The sequence below is a fragment of the Plecotus auritus genome (assembly GCF_963455305.1).
Source record: "Plecotus auritus genome assembly, chromosome: 7".
Lineage (NCBI taxonomy): Eukaryota > Metazoa > Chordata > Mammalia > Chiroptera > Vespertilionidae > Plecotus > Plecotus auritus.
This window is the reverse complement of record NC_137774.1, coordinates 62,292,173-62,310,264: the sequence shown is the minus strand read 5'-3', so window position 1 is coordinate 62,310,264 and position 18,092 is coordinate 62,292,173. Positions and strand designations below refer to the sequence as shown.

The 18,092-nt window shown below is 47.8% G+C and overlaps 1 protein-coding gene across 1 annotated transcript in view; it reads left to right on the top strand.

The window, feature by feature from the left end:
• USP31 (ubiquitin specific peptidase 31) overlaps positions 1 to 18,092 on the top strand; it is an 81,289-nt gene that overhangs the window by 55,873 nt on the left and 7,324 nt on the right. Inside the window, exons 12-15 of the mRNA XM_080682124.1 lie at positions 2,996 to 3,115; positions 6,056 to 6,281; positions 8,847 to 9,005; positions 10,468 to 10,620. Coding sequence (XP_080538250.1) covers positions 2,996 to 3,115; positions 6,056 to 6,281; positions 8,847 to 9,005; positions 10,468 to 10,620 — 658 coding nt within the window. The remainder of the gene's footprint in view (positions 1 to 2,995; positions 3,116 to 6,055; positions 6,282 to 8,846; positions 9,006 to 10,467; positions 10,621 to 18,092) is intronic.

The window sequence follows — 18,092 nt, the reverse complement described above, 5'->3', positions numbered from 1 at the left end:
TCTGGCAGCCTGGCAGCCCTTGCGGATGTCTGACTAATGGCTTAGGCCCGCTCCCCCCGGCCTAAGCCGTAGTTGGACATCCTTACCACTGCCGAGGAGGTGGGAGAGGCTCCTGCCACCACCACTGCGCTTGCAGCTGTGAGCCTGGCTTGTGGCTGAGTGAAGCTCCCCCTCTGGGAGTGCACTGATCACCAGGGGGCAGTTCCTGTGTTGAGTGTCAGTGTGTGTTATAGTGACCAGTCATTATTGGTCATTCTGCTGTTAGGGTCAATTTGCATATTACCCTTTTATTATATAGGATAGGGATTCATTCATTCAGTAAATGTTTATTGAATACATACTGTGTGCTAGGTACTGCACTAGGTCCTGGGGATTTGGCTGGGACCAAGAAAGACAGTGTTTCTGTCCTCAAACAAGGAAGTAAAGAAAGTGGAGGTCATGGGTAAGGAAGGAACTGGCATGGCTGAGAAACAGAAAGGAAGCCAGTATAACTGGAGCACAGGGTGAGGAGAGACAGTGCTGGTTTTTGAGTAATCCTGAATGTCCACCGTGGAGCCTGGCACATGGAAAGCACGCAGTCAGCATGCACTGGGATGAATGAGTAAATGGGGGTCACTTGGGGAGTTCAGTCATTGGATCCAAAAATAACAGTGCAACGTGGGAGAGGAGAGGGTGTGGCCTGGCCGGCAGGAGGCTGTGTGACAGGAACTGTGGACGTGGGTTGTCTGCAAGCTCACATTGGTCAGCATTATCTGTAAGGGCTGCGTTAGACATTGTCCAAACTCACAGTGATGGCACCGCTCTTTCCATCACTTTACATGCTCCCTGTTAAGACCCTGGCAGACCAGGCACAACCTGAGCGAGTGGCCAGGAATGGCACACCTGGGAATCAAGATGTGGCGGAATGTATTTTGACGAAGGAGCCTGAAGGACTCAGGCACTTCAAGGACCATCCTGTGGAGGAGGAGGTGAACTTAATTTTACCTAAAAAAACAGAACTTAAAGATAGGAATTACAGGGAGTTATTTTGTCTTAACACGGAAGAACTTGGTAATGAATTGTCTGAAACTGGAACAGCTTCCTGCTGAGCAAGCCCCCCTTGCGTGCCGGTAGGAGCCAGACCAACGACTGTGTGGTGTGCACGTCGGGAGCTCTCAGTAGCAGTTATAGCTCGATAAAGTACAGGGTCAGAGCGGTATGCTAGAGACTGGCATTGTTATTACACGTTTCACGGCATTCTTAGTCTCTTACAGAAGTATTGTTTATAATGTGTCAGAAATTAACGCAACAACTGCTCCTTCACCAGTGCACTGGGCTGGGTGGCCATGCGTGCGGACTGTTTCTGTGTCACACAATGTGGACTTACCAGATGACAGAGGAGGCCCCTTCCAGTCTCACCTTCTGATGCACTCTCACCCCCCCAGACTTCCTGCAGACATGACTCTCCTTGTGAGAAAGCACTCCCTCCGCTCTGCTCCCTCCCCGCTGGCCTTCCAGCCCTCCTCCGCCTTTCTGCCCCACTGCACATTAGTGTCCCAGCATTTTTCTCTCCCCCGCAAGCCCTCATCGTCTGTCTGGCCACACTCCTCACTCTGCTCTTGACGTTCTCAGTCTACACTTGATCTCTCCACAGGGTTGGTTCTGACAGCCTCCGTCCTCACCACTCCTTTTTGGTATCCGTGAAAGGGAGTGCTTCCGATTTCCCTGGTTTCTGCCTCTGCATCCTCAGGCTCTGCTGGTTTCTGAACGTTTGTATTTCCCTTAAAAAGAGGCATTCCCACCATCTGTCCTAGGCTTCTTTCTCGTCCGTCTCAGGGGCAGGGCCTTCCACTCCCTGATCTCCCTTACTTCACTGTAAAATGTGGTCCCAGATCTGATGCAGCTTCTGATTTCCAGAGCAGGTTTAAGAATCTCTCACCTATTAGCCCCTGGAACCTAATATGTCCCCCTCCTGAAACCTGGCCTGCAGAGATGACACATGTAGATGTAGATGTAGATGATATTTACAAAGATCGTGTTGTAGCAGAAGGGGAGGATTGTTGAGCAATTCAGTGCTAGGGGAGAGAGAACAGTTAGGAGGTTGGTGATGCCCAGGTAAGAGAATGAGTGAGGACTTCAAATTCAGGTGGGGTTAGTCAGGGTAGAGAGGAGGAGACAGGACGAGAGATGGCAGAGAGAGAATAACTTTAGGTGGACATAGAGCGGGAGGAAGAGGGAAGGGTTTGAGGGTTTGGGATAACCCCCATGGTTTGCCTTTGGGGGGTGTCCTGGTGTTTGCTGAGACAGGAAAGGAGGAGAAAGTGGCCTATGTTGATGAGTTTGGGGAATACGCTGAGTTTAAGGTGCTTCGGGGTCATATCCTCTAGACCAGGGGTGGAGACGCCTGGTCCCCGTGCCATATAAGGCCTGCGAAATCATTTGGTCTGGCCTGCCAAGGCATGAGGGGTGAGTTAATTAAATGTTTGACCAAATTTAGCATGTTTACCAGATATAGCAGGCTAATTTTTAAGTTAATAATTTTGTGTGGCCCTCGAATGATGTCATAAATATCCAAATGGCCCTTGGCAGAGAAAGGTTCCCCACCGCTGCTCTAGACCAGGGGTCCTCAAACCTTTTAAACAGGGGCCCAGTTCACTGTCCCTCAGACCGTTGGAGGGCCGGACTATAGTTTAAAAAAAAAACTATGAACAAATTCCTATGCGCACTGCGGGCCCGGGATGAGTCGGCTGCTAAGCAGGACAGGCAGCAGCACCCGGCGGGCCGGATAAATGTCCTGGGCGGGCCGCATGTGGCCCCCGGGCCGTAGTTTAAGGACGCCTGCTAGACAGTCATCGGGCCCTTTGAGAGAGAACCCATCCAGCAGGTGTGTGGTGCCATCGTGTGCAGTTTCCAGACAGGTTCTGAGTTGCGGGCACTGGCTGAGAAGGGAGTGCAGCCGCCATCCTCAGGAAGCTTCGCCCTGAGGCGCTCACACAGTTGTGCCCCTCACTTCCAGCTGGCCCCTGATGACGCCTGGCGCTGCCCGCACTGCAAGCAGCTGCAGCAGGGGAGCATCACGCTGAGCCTGTGGACCCTGCCGGACGTGCTCATCGTCCACCTGAAGAGGTTCCGGCAGGTGAGGACGGGCTGTGGCCACGTGGGCTGTGGGTTCTCGAGGGTCCCTGCTTGATCCTGTGCTCCTGTCTGTGTTACAGACACACATCTGTCCTTGTGGGGCACCCTTTGTTCTTTCCAGAGTTAGAGTGTCCTGTGGTCCTTTAAAGCCTATACATTTTAGTTCATACTGTGGATATTTTACTTTGTTCTGGAGCATTTGCTATAGGGTTGTAAATACTGTGTTTCAGTTTTGGTGAGCGTACTTTGGATTAAAAATAAAAAGGAGAGCTCCTTTCTGGGGGCGGGAGGATGATGTTTCTCCCTGAAGGCATGATGGTGGCGTCCTGCTCCCACGGGGTGGTTGTACAGTTGGGGAAAGGAGTTAGAAACATGTACAAAGAAGATCTGCTCTGAGTGACATTCTCTGTGAGTCAGTGTGCCCAGAACGGCTGTTTGTCCTGAGGTAGGATGGTCTGGGACAGCCTCACTGTGTGAGGGCTACACGGGAGGTAAGCATAGAGGGTTGTGGGCCTGGCTTTAGGAAGTTTTGTATCTGAGATTGGGGTAGGCATTAGGGGAGCAGGGTGTGCAGAGCCCCGCCCCCAAGGGAGTACGGCCATGCCAGAGGCTGGCAGCAGCCAGTTTGGCTGGAGCACCAGAGAATTGGAGAGAAAGGTGCGAGCTGAGGTGGACGATGTGGGGGGCCGGGTTGTCCGCGCAGACAGAGTGGGACTCTGACGAAGGGCTTAGAAGTGACAAGAATGAAGGCAGGAGATCTGAAGGGGCCAGTGCAGTCCTCAGGGCTGGGAGCGGTGCTGATGGCTGGGGCTACAGTCGTGGCAGAGGAGTTGGAGAGACCAGGAGAGGGGTAAGAGGCTTAGGGCTGCATATAAGCCTAATCAATGGACACAGACAACAGGTGGCGGGGAGGGCATGAATGGGAAGTGGGGGATAATGGGGGAATAAGGACACATATGTAATACCTTAATCAATAAAGAAATTAAAAAAAAAAAAAGAGGCTTAGGGCTGCTGACCACGTGGCCTGCACGTGGCTCCAGGGCTGGGGCTTTCACACAGATTTGGGGGCCAGCTGGGTGTCCCAACTGCACACAGCCCATTGGGATCTGCAGGTGGGGAGCTGTTGAGGGTTGGGACCCCAGCCTTCTCTGTTTCCTCCCACACACACAGACTAATTTAGTTTGCTTTCTGTGTCTTTTGAAGGCACAGTGTCACCCTCCCAGCACCTTGAACGGTACCCGCAGGGTGTCTTTGACTCTTCTCTCTGGCCCCTCTCATCTAGGCCATGGCAGTCACCTCCTCTGCTTGGTTACGCCTCTCCCTTGCCTCCTGCATCTGTCCCCTGCTCCCCATTTTTTTTTAAAGATTTTTAAAATTGATTTTGAGAGAGAGGAAGGGAGAAGGAGAGATAAATATTGATGTGAAAGTGAAGCATCGATTGGCTGCCTCCTGCAGGCCCTCTACCAGGGATTGAGCCCACAGCTACGGCATGTGCCCTGACTAGGAATTGAACCAGCAGTCTTTCAGTGCACGGGACAACGTCCAACTGAGCCACCAGGCCAGGGTTCTCCATTCTTGCTGTCACTCTGCCAGTTCAGACTTTTGGTACTTTTTAGCTGGTTGCAATTGCAGTATCTTTTTAAAAAAAAATACGTTTTTATTGATTTCAGAGAGAGGAAGGGAGAGGGATATAGAAACATTGATGAGAGAGAAGCATCAATTGACTGCCTCCTCCATGCCCCCATCCAGGGATTGAACCTGCAAACTGGGCATGTGCTATGACCAGGAATCAAACACGCAACTTCCTGGTGCATGGGCCAATACTCAACCAACTGAGCCACGCCAGCCGAGCTGCAGTGTCTTTAACTGATTTCTTAACTTAGATGACTTTTTCTACCATGTTTTATGCACTACTTACACAGTTCTTCACCTACAGTTCCGATGACATCACCTCTTCAAAGCCTCAGTACTTCCCCCTTGACTAAGAACAAAGTTCAAGTTCTTTAGCTTGAGCTTCCTGACCACCTAGGACCCATCTTACCTTGTCTTATGAAAAAATTTCTTCCCTTAATAGATCCATATCTCCTTTGGGTAGCCATTATCCATACCCGATTAATCTTTCTTAATAAAGTTTAATATGTTTTTATTGATTGAAGAGAGGGCTGGAGAGATAGAAACATCGATGATGAGAATCATTGATCGGCTGCCTCCTGCACGTCCCCTACTAGGCATCGAGCCCGCAACCCCGGCATGTGTCCTTGACTGGGAATCAAGCCGTGACCTCCTGATTCATAGGTCGATGCTCAACCACTGAGCCACACCAGCCAGGCCTGATTAATTTTTTAAAGCTCCCACAGACACATGAAACATTCAGTAAATATTCAGCTGACGGTTGGATTTCACAGGATTTCCCTATGAATGAGTGGAAAAGACAGATTACCCAGGATTGTCAACTAAACGCATAGATTAAGCTAAATCAGTGTTAACTTTTCACACTACTGCTGGAGGGGTGGGTCAGAAGGGAGCACTGCTTAGTGAGTGGCTGTCTGTGCTGGGCATCCGGCTTCGTCTTTCTCATATGTTATTATTCCATCACTCTCATGCCTTAGTGACAGAGGTATCAGGACGAACCACCTGAAATTGTCAGTTGGTGAGTCAAAAACCTAAAAGCCCTTTATCAGATAGAAGTGGAGACTCAGGGAGTCTCATTACCCCTTATATGGAGGTCATTGCTGGTTCCATTTTTAGTGATCTTAAAACCTGTTCCTCCAGACAGTTCAAACAACTAGTCTGTTTCCCTATTTTGTGTGTGTCTTGGGGAATATCAGACAGGTAACTCAAGCCACTTCAGCTGCTAGAGCCCATGTTCCACACTGAACCCATTCGCCTCCTGTTTGCAGGAAAATATCATCATCAGGACTTGTCTTTCTTCTTGTGACAGGAAGGAGACAGGCGTGTGAAACTTCAGAACATGGTCAAGTTCCCCTTGACTGGCCTGGACATGACGCCTCATGTGGTTAAGAGAAGCCAGAGCAGCTGGAGTTTGCCATCCCATTGGTCTCCATGGCGACGACCTTATGGACTCGGGAGGGACCCTGAGGACTACGTCTATGACCTGTATGCTGTGTGCAATCATCATGGCACCATGCAAGGGGGGCACTACACAGGTCTGCAGTGCGAGGGGCCGGGTGTCTGTGCGGATGATGCCTTCAGGCGTGTTTGCTTGTGACAGGGTCACTCTGCCTTAGAGCCTCACTGCCCCTTCCAGTAGCCAGTGTGCCAACTGCGAGGGCAGTTTTCATCCTCTGGATCTTTGTCCAAGAGCAAACAAGTGAAAACCCTCCTCCTTTTCCTGAGCAGGCCCATCCGTGGCGTCTGGTTGACTGGGGAGTGGTGTGTGCAGATGGACAGCACGCTCCGCTCCCCGAGGACTCGCTGGGCTCGCCTTGTTGCACTCCCCACGTATGGATTCACTCCACTTCCGTGAGCTCCTGGCGCCTCCCTGGTTTGGAGTGACTGTGAAGCACTTTTCTAGTATCTCTAAAGGGACTTGGAGGGTTTCTTTCTGTATCAAGGCTACATTTACATTTTCATTTTTAAAGCAGTTACGTTCATCAAATGAAATTTAGACACTAAAGAGAGGGAGAAAGAACAGTGCCATCATCTATGGGCTTATTGCTCAAAAATAACCCCTGATAACAGTTTTTAAAATTGTGCTGAAGTATACATAACTACATTTACCATTTTAACCATTCCTCAGTGTGCTGGTCAGTGGCACATCTTTATGGAATCGTCATCCTCATCCATGCCCAGGACTTTTTTATCTTAAGAGGAGCTTGGTTGTTTTCTGCATCCTTTCCCCTTTCCCATGCTGAGGCCACACCTCTGCTTGTCTGGTATGTGAAGTGGTTAGTCTTAGATGAGAGAACACTTGAAGTGCCTCAGCATAGGCAGGGGACGGACACCGTGTGTACATGTTCATTGGGAATGCTTCCTGTGATGTCTGTTTTGCACAGGCTCTAGCTATACTTACGTGGTGCATGCATGGCTAACCTGTGTAAGGGTTCTGAAACAGTGCTTCCCAAAGTATCTGTGATGAAGAACCTGTTTTTTTTTTCTTTTTAAAAATTTCCAGTCCTTCATGAACCAGTACTTTTGCAAAAATACAATTAAAACATGGCAGTATCAGATTGCTATAAAAGTTTTCAAGTGCTTTTCTCAGTTTTGCTCTTTATCTTGTGGACTGGCACCAGTCTTCCAACCGCACTTTGAGTAGCACTGTTCTAGAGGACACGTCACTAATAGTGCTGGAAAGAAGGCAACTAGAATTATTTCGTAAGTGCATCGTTTGCCCACAAATGAGTTGTCGTGCTCCCTGGTGCTCACACTATGGCTGGGGACAGACCATCTGAAGGAAACATACTGAAGCCAGTGCCAGGTTTCTGTATCACCTTCTCTCGGGCGTCCCCTGGCCATCCCAGCCCCACTCCAGAAGAGCAGCCATGGACCAGACCACTGCCCTGGCCCTGGCCCTGGCCCCGTTCCTGGGTATAGCTCCATGGTTCTCCCGGCTGGTTCCAGAGTCCAAGCTGCACAAGACTTCCCTTCCTACAAGCACAGATTCTCACTCTGCTCTCCTTCCGGGCCTGTCTGCTGGAGCCCTTCTCACCGGGTGCCCTCATCCCTCAGGATGCCATGCTTGGGAAAGTCACTCCGCTGCCTCCTCTCATTGCTTGCGTGCCCTCCCTGGGGCCATGCTGAGTCTGTGCCAGTGGTCAGCTAAATATCCTAGCACTCCTTTATCCCACCCCAACAAATAGGTATTGTAGGAAGTGTGGTACTGCTCTGGATCAAGCTTGTCACAGCTTTGATATATCCTTCCAGGATGTCAGGAACATTGAGTTGTCCGTTCTTGCTGGCTCTTGAATGCTCTGTATCTCTCTCTCAGGCTTAGAATTAGAACTGGGGAGAAGGCCGCATACATCCATGAGCTCAAATGGTCTCCGTTTACCAAGCAACTTCCCTGAGACATGGTTTATGCTACCCCCAAGGGAAGCAGTGTTGGATAGGGGACTAGACAATTCTGAAATGAGCTGGGCCCTGCCCTTCACCAGCGGCATGACCTTGGGCAAGTTGGTTGATCTTTCTGAGCCTCTAAAGTGGGAATCATCATAGAGCAGGTCTCATGGGATGACGTGCATGTGTGGCACATAGTTCTAAGCAAGTGTTAGCTGCTGTTATGATTAATACCATTACTTCTGGTTCTGTTATCTTCTGTCTCTAATAAACACCAAGCTGTTACTACATACTTCCCTCAGGGTCTCTCACCCCTGGCACTGCTGACAGTTTGGCCAGACAGTTCCGTGCTTGGGCACCCCTGCCTCCCACTGGAGGCCAGGAGCCCCTTCCCCAGGCTGGGACAGTCAGAATGCCTTCAGACTTGTCCACATGTCTCCGGGGTAGAATTGTCCCACTGGTTTGGTCCCACCAGAGACCCACTGGTTTAAATAAATAAGTCTATTTTGTTTCCTAAGATTAAAAAGAACTTTATCTCTTTGGAATTTTTTGAAATATTTGGCCTGAGGGTGATACGGAATTTGGATTTTTCACCTCGTTGTCACTTCATGCAGCCTTTAAAAGGTCTTGAGTTAATTATATGAGCCAGAGAAAGGGTCTCGGTGGGGAGTGGCCAGCTGGTGCAGCGCGGGTGCTGACGGGGCTCTCCTTGGCAGCCTACTGTAAGAACTCCGTGGACGGGCTCTGGTACTGCTTCGATGACAGTGATGTGCAGCAGCTGTCGGAAGATGAGGTCTGCACACAGATGGCCTACATCCTTTTCTACCAGAGGCGGACAGCGATACCATCATGGTCGGCCAACAGCTCGGTGGCAGGTAAGGCCACCCTATTCTTGGGCAATTTTTCCCAGAACAGAAGATTGTCATTAATGTCCACAGAAATTCCCAGGAGGTGTCATGCCTCTGTCAGTTTGATCAGATTAATCTTCACATTTGCATTTCATCTTGAAACCAAAATGATTGCAGTTAAGGAAATGGGGGTGGTGTGTGCGAGCAGCTGTGAACCAGCAGAGTTCACAGGGAGGGGAACTAGTGCTGGGGAGGGCCACTCGTGGGGTAAATGAGCTACGAAGCAGCATGGCATGCACTCTGAAAGTAGAGGGAATGAGAGGTTTGGAAGTAGGACGGAGACTTGGCTTTGCCACATTTTGGTTGGGTGACCTTGGGGCACAACCTGTCCAAGGCATGTATTTATCATCTGTAATCCTGGTGCAATACCACTACGTGCCTCTTGGGGTCCTTGCATGCATCAGGTATTAGGCAAATGCACCTTAAAGCCTTTTGTAAAGGGTTAAACGCCGGTAGAAATAGCCCCCCCCCCCCAGTAAAGTTGACCTATCCTATTAGGGGAAGAATTGAAGGCTAAGGTAATAGTATAGATGGCTTGAGTTGAGTTTGAAGGGGTCTAGTCTGTTGTTTTAATAAATGCAGGAATCAATGCTCACACAATCTAAACAAGGGATGGGTGCTGCTTAGTGCAAGGTTTGAGTTTAAGAGAATAAGACAGGACTGGGATGTGGGAATGTGGTCAGGTTAGGGATTGTTGACCCCTGCTCCCCCTGAAGCTTGCGAGGGCTAAGTTAGAAGCTGCTAAAAGGAGTCCTCTCTGGAGCAATGGCCCCTGCTGGAATCAGACCCTGCCCCCCAGTGCACCCATCTGTCTGCCACTCACTCGTTAACACAAGTGAGGCTCCCAGTGCTCTGAGGCCTGTCCTCAGTGCTTCCTAGAGCCTGGGATGTGCTCAGAAACGACACCCTCGTGAGGGCTACTTGAGACCGTCATACTGCTTCATGTTCTCAACTTAAGAGCAGTTGCTGTTGCTCTCATGTGTATTTAAGGGCGTTCCTGAGACACAGAACAGATCGACACAGAGCCCTGTGTTTGTGTTTGTATATTAATATTGCGAAAATGACTTTAAAAGTCAACAAACAGCGAGGCGGAGGAAATAACAGCACGGCTGCTCTCTCTCCTTCCTGTGTGTCAGTGTGAGGCAGGCACTGTGTGTAGTGCTTCGTAAATGTGTGCAGAAGGAATGAACGTGAGCGATTTGTCTATAGCCTGTTCTATTGCCAGCCCTTGCGACTTGGACGTGCATTGTGAATTGTCCATCCTGTACTCATGTTATCACTGCAGCCGTGCGCCTTTGGTCTTGGCAGGGGCTGTTGGAGCAGGCACACTGGGGTCTGGCAGCTCGTGCTGACCTGCAGTGCTCACGTTGCGGGTGTGCTGTGCAGGCCCGGGTCCTGGCCTGACCTCGGTGCCCTCCCTTCTCTGCAGGCTCCACGAGCTCCTCCCTGTGCGAGCACTGGGTGAGCCGGCTCCCGGGGAGCAAGCCCGCCAGTGCCACCTCGGCAGCTTCCTCCCGACGAACCTCTCTGGCCTCGCTGTCTGAGTCCGTGGAGATGACAGGGGAGAGGAGTGAAGATGATGGTGAGTGTGTGTTTTGTGTTTTGGTGACAGACTTCCAAGAGGCAACTCACGGAAAGCACCGGGTCCCTCCTGTTTAGGAACCAAGTCCAGGAAGGTTGTGGGTGGTGCTGCACAGCATCCAGTCGTCAGTGACGTCTGCTGTGCACGGGGCGTGTCGTCTCCTCTCTGACCTAGGACTTCTTTCTTCTCTTTCATCATTTTCGACCTTGCAGGTCTGGCGTGGAGGCTGGGGCCTTGACTCTGTACAATAATGAATACAGATTTTTCAAAGTGCTTTTTAAAATCTTCCAGGCAGCGGTGAGGGGACTCAGTGCAGCGCGCCTGTGCCAGGCCTGGCAGGGAGCTCCCGCCCGCCCAGCGTCTCACCTCCCTGCCACGCGGTTTTCCTGAGAGGACTCTGGCGCGTTCTTTTTCAGAAGCGTTTAGGACAGAAACTGGTGCCTCTCCATAGAAGTAGTTTTTGGGAATTCTGAAGATAAGTACAACATAAAAACTTTGGAAATCTGATAAAAATGGAACTCTTTTTTACCTTCACTTACCAGTTGAGTAGTGGCAGCACCCAAGGCCCTTAGTTCCATCAGGGACCAGGTGGGTGCGACCAAGGCAGCCAGCACTGCGAGAGGTGGGAAAGGAGAGACAGTGAGCTCAGCTTCTGAATGAGACGCTGACTCACCTTCCTTCCAACAAGCCTCATTCTGCGGCCAGCATTGTGATAGCTGTAACTGCTTCTAGTGGTGATGGGTCTTCTGAGAACGCGAGATGGAGGCCAAGGCAGGGGCTGGGAGGATGTGCCAGCCTGGGGGATGTGCCCCTAGCATCAGCTCTGCCAGCTCGGGCTTGTTGCTTCTCTGCTTCTACAGTAAGAGTACTGGGCTATGGCTGCTAAGCTCCTTTCTAGCTCCTGACATTATTTGAAAAACTGACCAATGAATCTTCACTTACTAAGGTAGAGGTTATTTCCAGCACAGCCTTTCAACCTAGAATTCATTGTCGTTTTAACAGTGGGCCTAAAGGTGGTTTGCCAACCTGTTTTTAACCAGTGGTTGGAGAATCGGTGCCCTCTTAAGTGTCATCATCTCCCAGGGGTGCTGGTGGTGCCCACAGGACGGGCCTGGCCCTAGGCTCTCCTCCAGGCAGACTCTGACATATTCCCCCGCTGCCGTTAGCATGTGTGTATGGGAGTTGATTTACAATATTTTCTTTGGAAGTTTTTTTTAATTCTTTATTGTTTAGAGTATGACATATGTCTCCTTTCCCCCCCGCCCCATTGACCTCTCCCCAGCCATTCCCACCCCCCAGCACATGCCCTCACCCCTCTACTGTCTGTGTCCATGGGTTATGCTTACATGCATGCATACAAGTCCTTTGGTTGATCTATTACCACCACCCTCCCCCCCCCGCAACCCCCATCTTCCCTCTGAGGTTGGACGGTCTGGTCGATGCTTCTATGTCCCTGGATCTAATTTTGTTCATTGGTTTATGTTGTTCATTATATTCCACAAATGAGTGAGATCATGTGATATTTATCTTTCTCGACTGGCTTATTTTACTTAGCATAATGCTCTCCAGGTCCATCCATGCTGTTGTAAATGGTAAGAGTTCCTTCTTTTTTACAGCAGTGCAGTATGCCTTTGTGTAGATGTACCACAGTTTTTTAATCCACTCATCTACTGATGGGCACTTAGGGTGTTTCCAAATCGTAGCTATTGTAAATTGTGCTGCTGTGAACATAGGGGTGCATATGTCCTTTCTGATCAGTGTTTTTGATTTCTTGGGATATATTCCTACAAGTGGGATCACTGGGTCAAATGAAGGTTCCATTTTAATTCTTTGAGGAAACTCCATACTGTTTTCCACAGTGGCTGCATCATCTGCATTCCCACCAGCAGTGCACGGGGGTTCCTTTTTCTCCACATCCTCTGCAGCACTTGTCGTTTGTTGATTTGTTGATGATAGCCATTCTGACAGGTGTGAGATGGAACCTCATTGTCGTTTTGATTTACATCTCTCGGATGATTAGTGACTTTGAGCGTGTTTTTATATGTCCCTCGGCCTTCTTTGTGTGGGGTTGGTTGTTAACGTCACCTCTTTCATTTCTGATTTTGCTTATTGGGTCCTCTTTGTTTATTGGTGAGCCTGGCTAGAGGTTCATCAATCTTGTTTATCCTTTCAAAGAACCAGCTCTTTATTGCTTTTTGTATTTTTTTTGGGGGGGGAGGGGTCTTTATGTCATTTATTTTCACTCTGATCTTTATTATTTCCTTCCTTCTGTTTACTCTGGGTTTTTCTTGCTCTCTTTCTAATTCTTTAAGTTGTAGGGTTAGATAATTTATTACCATTTTTCTTTCTTTTTTCTTTTTGTTTTTTTGAGGTAGGCCTGTAGAGCTATGAACTTCCCTCTCAGGACTGCTTTTACTGTGTTCCACAGATTTTTGGATTGTTGTGTTTTCATTGTCATTTGTTTCCAGGATGCTTTTTATTTCTTCTTTGATATCTTTGGTAACCCAATCATTGTTTAATAGCATGCTATTTTGCCTCCAGGTGTTTCATTTTTTACATTGTTTTTATTGTAGTTGATTTCTAATTTTATGCCATTGTGATCTGAGAAGATGCTTGATATGATTTCTATCTTCTTGAATTTGAAGAGACTTTGCCTATGTCCCAATATGTGGTCTATCTTTGCAAATGTCCCATGTGCACTTGAGAAGACTGTATATTCTGTAGCTTTGGGGTGAAATGTTCTGAAGATGTCAATTAATTCCATCTGATCTAGTGAGTTATTTAGGATTGCTATTTCTTTGCTGATTTTTTGTTTAGAGGATTTACCCAATGGCGTTAGTGGGGTATTAAAGTCCCCTACTATGATTGTATTGCTGTCAATCTTTACCTTGATATCTTCCAGAATTATTTAAAATGTATTTGGGTGCTCCTGTATTAAGTGCATATATGTTTACCAGAGTTATATCCTCTTGTTGAATTGCTCCCTTTAGTATTATGAAGTGGCTCACCTTCAGCTACCCTGTATCTTTTGAGTGGAGCATTTAATCCATTTACATTTAAGGTAATTATTGATAGGTACTTGTTTGTTGCCATTTTTATTCTTTATGCCTGTGTTCCTTCTTCCCTTTCTATTTCTTCTTTTTACAGCAGTCTGGTTAGCATTTCTTGCTTTGCTGACTTGGTGGTAATAAATTCCCTTAGCCTTTTTTTTTGGCTGTGAAGTTCCTGATTTCACCTTCAATTTTGAATGATAGCCTTGTTGGGTATAGTATTCTTGGATTCAGTCCCTTGCTTTGCATGACCTTGTATATTTCATACCATTCCTTTCTGGCCTGATGTGTTTCTGTTGAGAAATCAGTTAATAGTCTAATGGGAGATCCCTTGTAACTTTCTGTCTCTCTCTGGCAGCCTTTAAGATTCTTACTTTGTCATTGATGTTTGCCAATTTAATTATGATGTGTCTTGGTGTTGATCTTTTGGGGTTCATCTTGTTTGGGACTCTGTGTGCCTCTTGGACTTGTGTAATTTTTTTTTTCTTCCTAACATCAGGGAAATTTTCTGTCATTATTTCTTCAAACAGGTTTTCTATTCCTTGCTCTGCTTCCTCTCCTTCTGGCACCCCTATTATGCAGATGTTGTTTTGTTTTGTGTTGTCCTAAAGCTCCCTTAGGCTCTCCTGCATTTTAAGTTTTCTTTCCAGTTGTTACTCTACTTGGGTGTTTTTTCCACCTTGTCTTCTAACTCGCTGATGCGGTCCTCAGTTTCTTTTAGTCTACTTTTGAAACTTTCCATTGTACTCTTTATTGCAGCTATGTCTTTCTTCACTTCTTGATTCTTCATTTCCTCTTGATTCTTCTTCATTTCCTCTTGATTCTTACACATGTTGTTGAATTTGCCTTCAGTCCTTTTCAGTGTCCTTATATCCATTGCTCTGAATTCTTTCTCTGACAACTTGCTTGCCTTCATTTCATTTATTTCCTTTACTGGTGAGTCCTCCTTTTCTTTCGTATGGGGGTTATTTCTTTGTCTCCCCATTTTTGCTGTCCCTTTGTGATTGTTTCTATGTATTAGATCAAACTAATATGCCATGCAGATTTTTTGAGTTTGTCTTATATAATAGATGTTTTGTGGGACCCAGTAGTACAGTCTCTCAGGTCTTCTGGGCTGGTATTCTAGGGATGCCCCCTACTTGGGATATTTGGGTTCTCTTGGTGTAGTTGGGTCTTGAGTGTTATTGTCCCATTCGTGGATGGAGTCTCCTCTTAGCGTGTCTGGTTATGTGGCTCACTCTCTACCATGTTCACGAAACAGCACAAGATACAACTAGACAAGACAACACAAATGGAAGAAAACATGTACTCATGACACTGATAACCCCAATAAAAGTGACCACCAGAGAAAAGAAAATTAGGAGAGAGAAAAAGAGAAAAAGTGAGGAAAGAAAAAAAGATAAGAGAGAAAAGAAAAAAAAATTTATATGGGGAGATAACACTACAAAACAAACCAAAAAATGCAAACAATGAACACCCAGAAAAGTGGGGGGACAGAATCTTTTAGAGGCAGAGCTTATATACAGAAAGTAAGGTTAAGGAATTGAATGAGTAATGTTAAGGACCATGGTTCAGTATAGAGGCAGTAGAAAGAGAATGAGTGGATAAGAAGAAAAGAAAGATAATAAAAAAAATTAAAAGATAAAACAAAAAATTTAAAAATTTTTAATTCATTTATTCACTTATTTTTGGAAAAAGTGAGTAGAGGAGAGAGCTGATAGGCTTGAGTTTAGTGAGTGAATCTAATTAAACAATTAGGAGAAGAAGAGAGCAGGAGAGGAGAGGAACAACAAAAGCATAGAAAGAATTGACTATCGAAGAAAGAGAAAAGAGAAGGGTACATGGACTTGGAGCAGGGGAGAGAAAGTTAGATATACGAGTAAGCCCACAGAGACTGCAATAATAACAACACATCAATAAAGCAGATAAAGATCAATTTTTAACAAGGGGTAAAAGGAAAGGAAAGAGAAAAACTAAAGCAGGGACAGGAGAAGAGAAAAAAGGATGAAAAAGGGAGAAATGAGGAAGAAAAGGGTGAAAAAAAATAAAATAAAATAAAATAAAAATAGAATGAAAAAACAATACACACAAAACATAAAAGATTAAAAAAATAAAGAAAAAAAATTTTTAATAAAAGATTAAAAAGTGAAGTGTCATTAGCTTCAGCTGAGTTTTAATGCCCCATGGGGGCTGGTTTAAGACCCCACTCTTCTGTTCTGTCTGCCACGTCTGTTACCTGTTAGGTAGTCAGCACCGTGAAGTTCCAAGAGATCCACCACTCCTCTGTGAACAGGCAGGAGCAATCTGCCCGCTTTGCCAGTCTGCCTGCTGTCAATCTTAATTTCTCAAGGATCTGCTTCTGACAGGCTTTAGGTGGGAGTGGTGCTTTATCGCTTTTTAAGACTCAATGGCCCCTCTTCAACCAAGTCCCTGAGGGCTCTTTGGGGCTATTCATAGTCTTTGTGTCCTCTGTACAGCTCAAGGTGTAGGTTGGGTGTGACTGTATTGGTTGTCTTGAGGCTGCTGGGAGGGCTGGCTCTTCAGGAGAAAATGGCTGCTTAAGTTTGGAGGGTCAGGAAGTCTCAGTGCTGGATTCCTGTCACCTCTCCCTGACCCTTTCTCCTCCACAACCTCTCCCCAGACCCCACAAATCCACACCTACACCTGCACAGCAGCCTCGGTGAGTGTAATTGAAAGGTCCTATGAACTGGGTTTAGCAAATAAAAGAAGACAAAATAGAGGCAAAACAACCACATGACTGTGAGTTCCTCTCCCTGCTGGCACCCTGTGGCTCAGTCAGCTCTTCAGGCCGCCTTTCTGGTCACAGCCTCTCGCAGCTATGGGCTTAGATCTAGAATCTCCAGCCGCCAGCAGCCTGTGGACTTCCCTTCCACAGTTGGATGTTACGCCTGTCCCCAAGGGATGCAGACTTGGTGCCCTGCAGCTTTCTTCTGACCCTCTGGGCCTGGTGGTTGCACACCTCTCTCCAGCCCAGATCCTCGATCCTACCATTCTCCAGGTGTCTTCTGCGCTTCCCAGTTGTGAATGGTCTCACCAGCTGTGTCCAGTTTGCCAATTCCGGGTGGATGTTATTCGATTTAGTTGCTTCTTCTATCTGCTCTGGGACAAGGCATAGGACACGTCTGCCTATTTGGCTACCATTTTTTTCTTCAAGGGCTGGAAGGTTTTTTTGTGTTTTTTTAAAATATATTTATTGGTTTCAGAGAGGAAGGGAGAGGGAGAGATAGAACATCAATGAGAAAGTACCATTGATCAGCTGCCTCCTATACGCCCCACACTGGGGATCAGGCCTGTAACCCAGGCATGTGCCCTGACTGGGAATTGAACTGTGACCTCCTGGTTCATAGGTCGATGCTTAACCACTGAGCAACACTGGCTGGGCTCTTTGGATTTATATTATTCTAGTTACGACTATTTTAAAATAAGTTCTAAGTCACTCAGGATAGGAGTATATTGTCTCTTTAGTCGTTTGTGTGGATCTGCTTTCATAGTTAACAACTACAGGCACCTGTATGTGGCATTGCATGTGGGCTGGAGCTGCGGCTCTGGTGTTTGCTCTGCCTCTAACTCTTGGTGCCATCTTGGGCAAAGACTGCCTTCTGTGTGCCCCAGATATCCTTAGTGAGTTAAGCTGACTCAGTCATTCACATTTATTGAGCATCTGTGGAGTGCCAAGTACCTTGCTGGGCACAGGACTTTTTAAAGATTTTATTTTATTCTCACTAGAGGCCTGGTGCATGAAAATCCATGCACTGGAGTGGGGGGTCCCTCAGCCCAGCCTGCCCCCTCTCACAGTTCAGGAGCCCTCAGGGGCGAGAGGCGACCCGGCGATCAGGGGAAGGCCCCCATCACACCTCTGCTGCTGCCACTGCTGGCAGCGCAAGCCTCGGCCGGCCCTGGTTACCTGAGCCTCGGGTGGCCCTGGGCGGCTGGGCAGCCATCATTCGAGGCTTGCCTGCACCTCGGGCCGGTCTTGGGCGGCTGGGCAGCCACCATCCAAGGCTTGCCTGCACCTCGGACTGGTCCTGGGAAGCTGGGGGGCTGAGGGGATTGGGGAACTCCGGAGGCAGGCGCCCGGTGGGGCTGAGGGGACTGGGCACTACCATCTTGTGGCTGTGGGTGCCGCCATCTTTGAGGGTGGGGCAGTCAATTAGCATATTCCATCCTTACTGGCTGTGGGCGCCGCCATCTTTGCAATGGTGTGAGGGTCAATTAGCATATTCCCTCTTTATTAGAAGGATTAGATAGGATAAGGTTTCATTGGAACACAGCCATGCCCATTTGTTGATGTGTCACTCATGACTACTTTCATGAGATGGGAGCCCACAAAGCCTAAAGTGGTTACTGGCTGGGCCTGTACAGGAAAACGGTGCCGATCCCTGGTGGAGAGCAGGCAGGCAG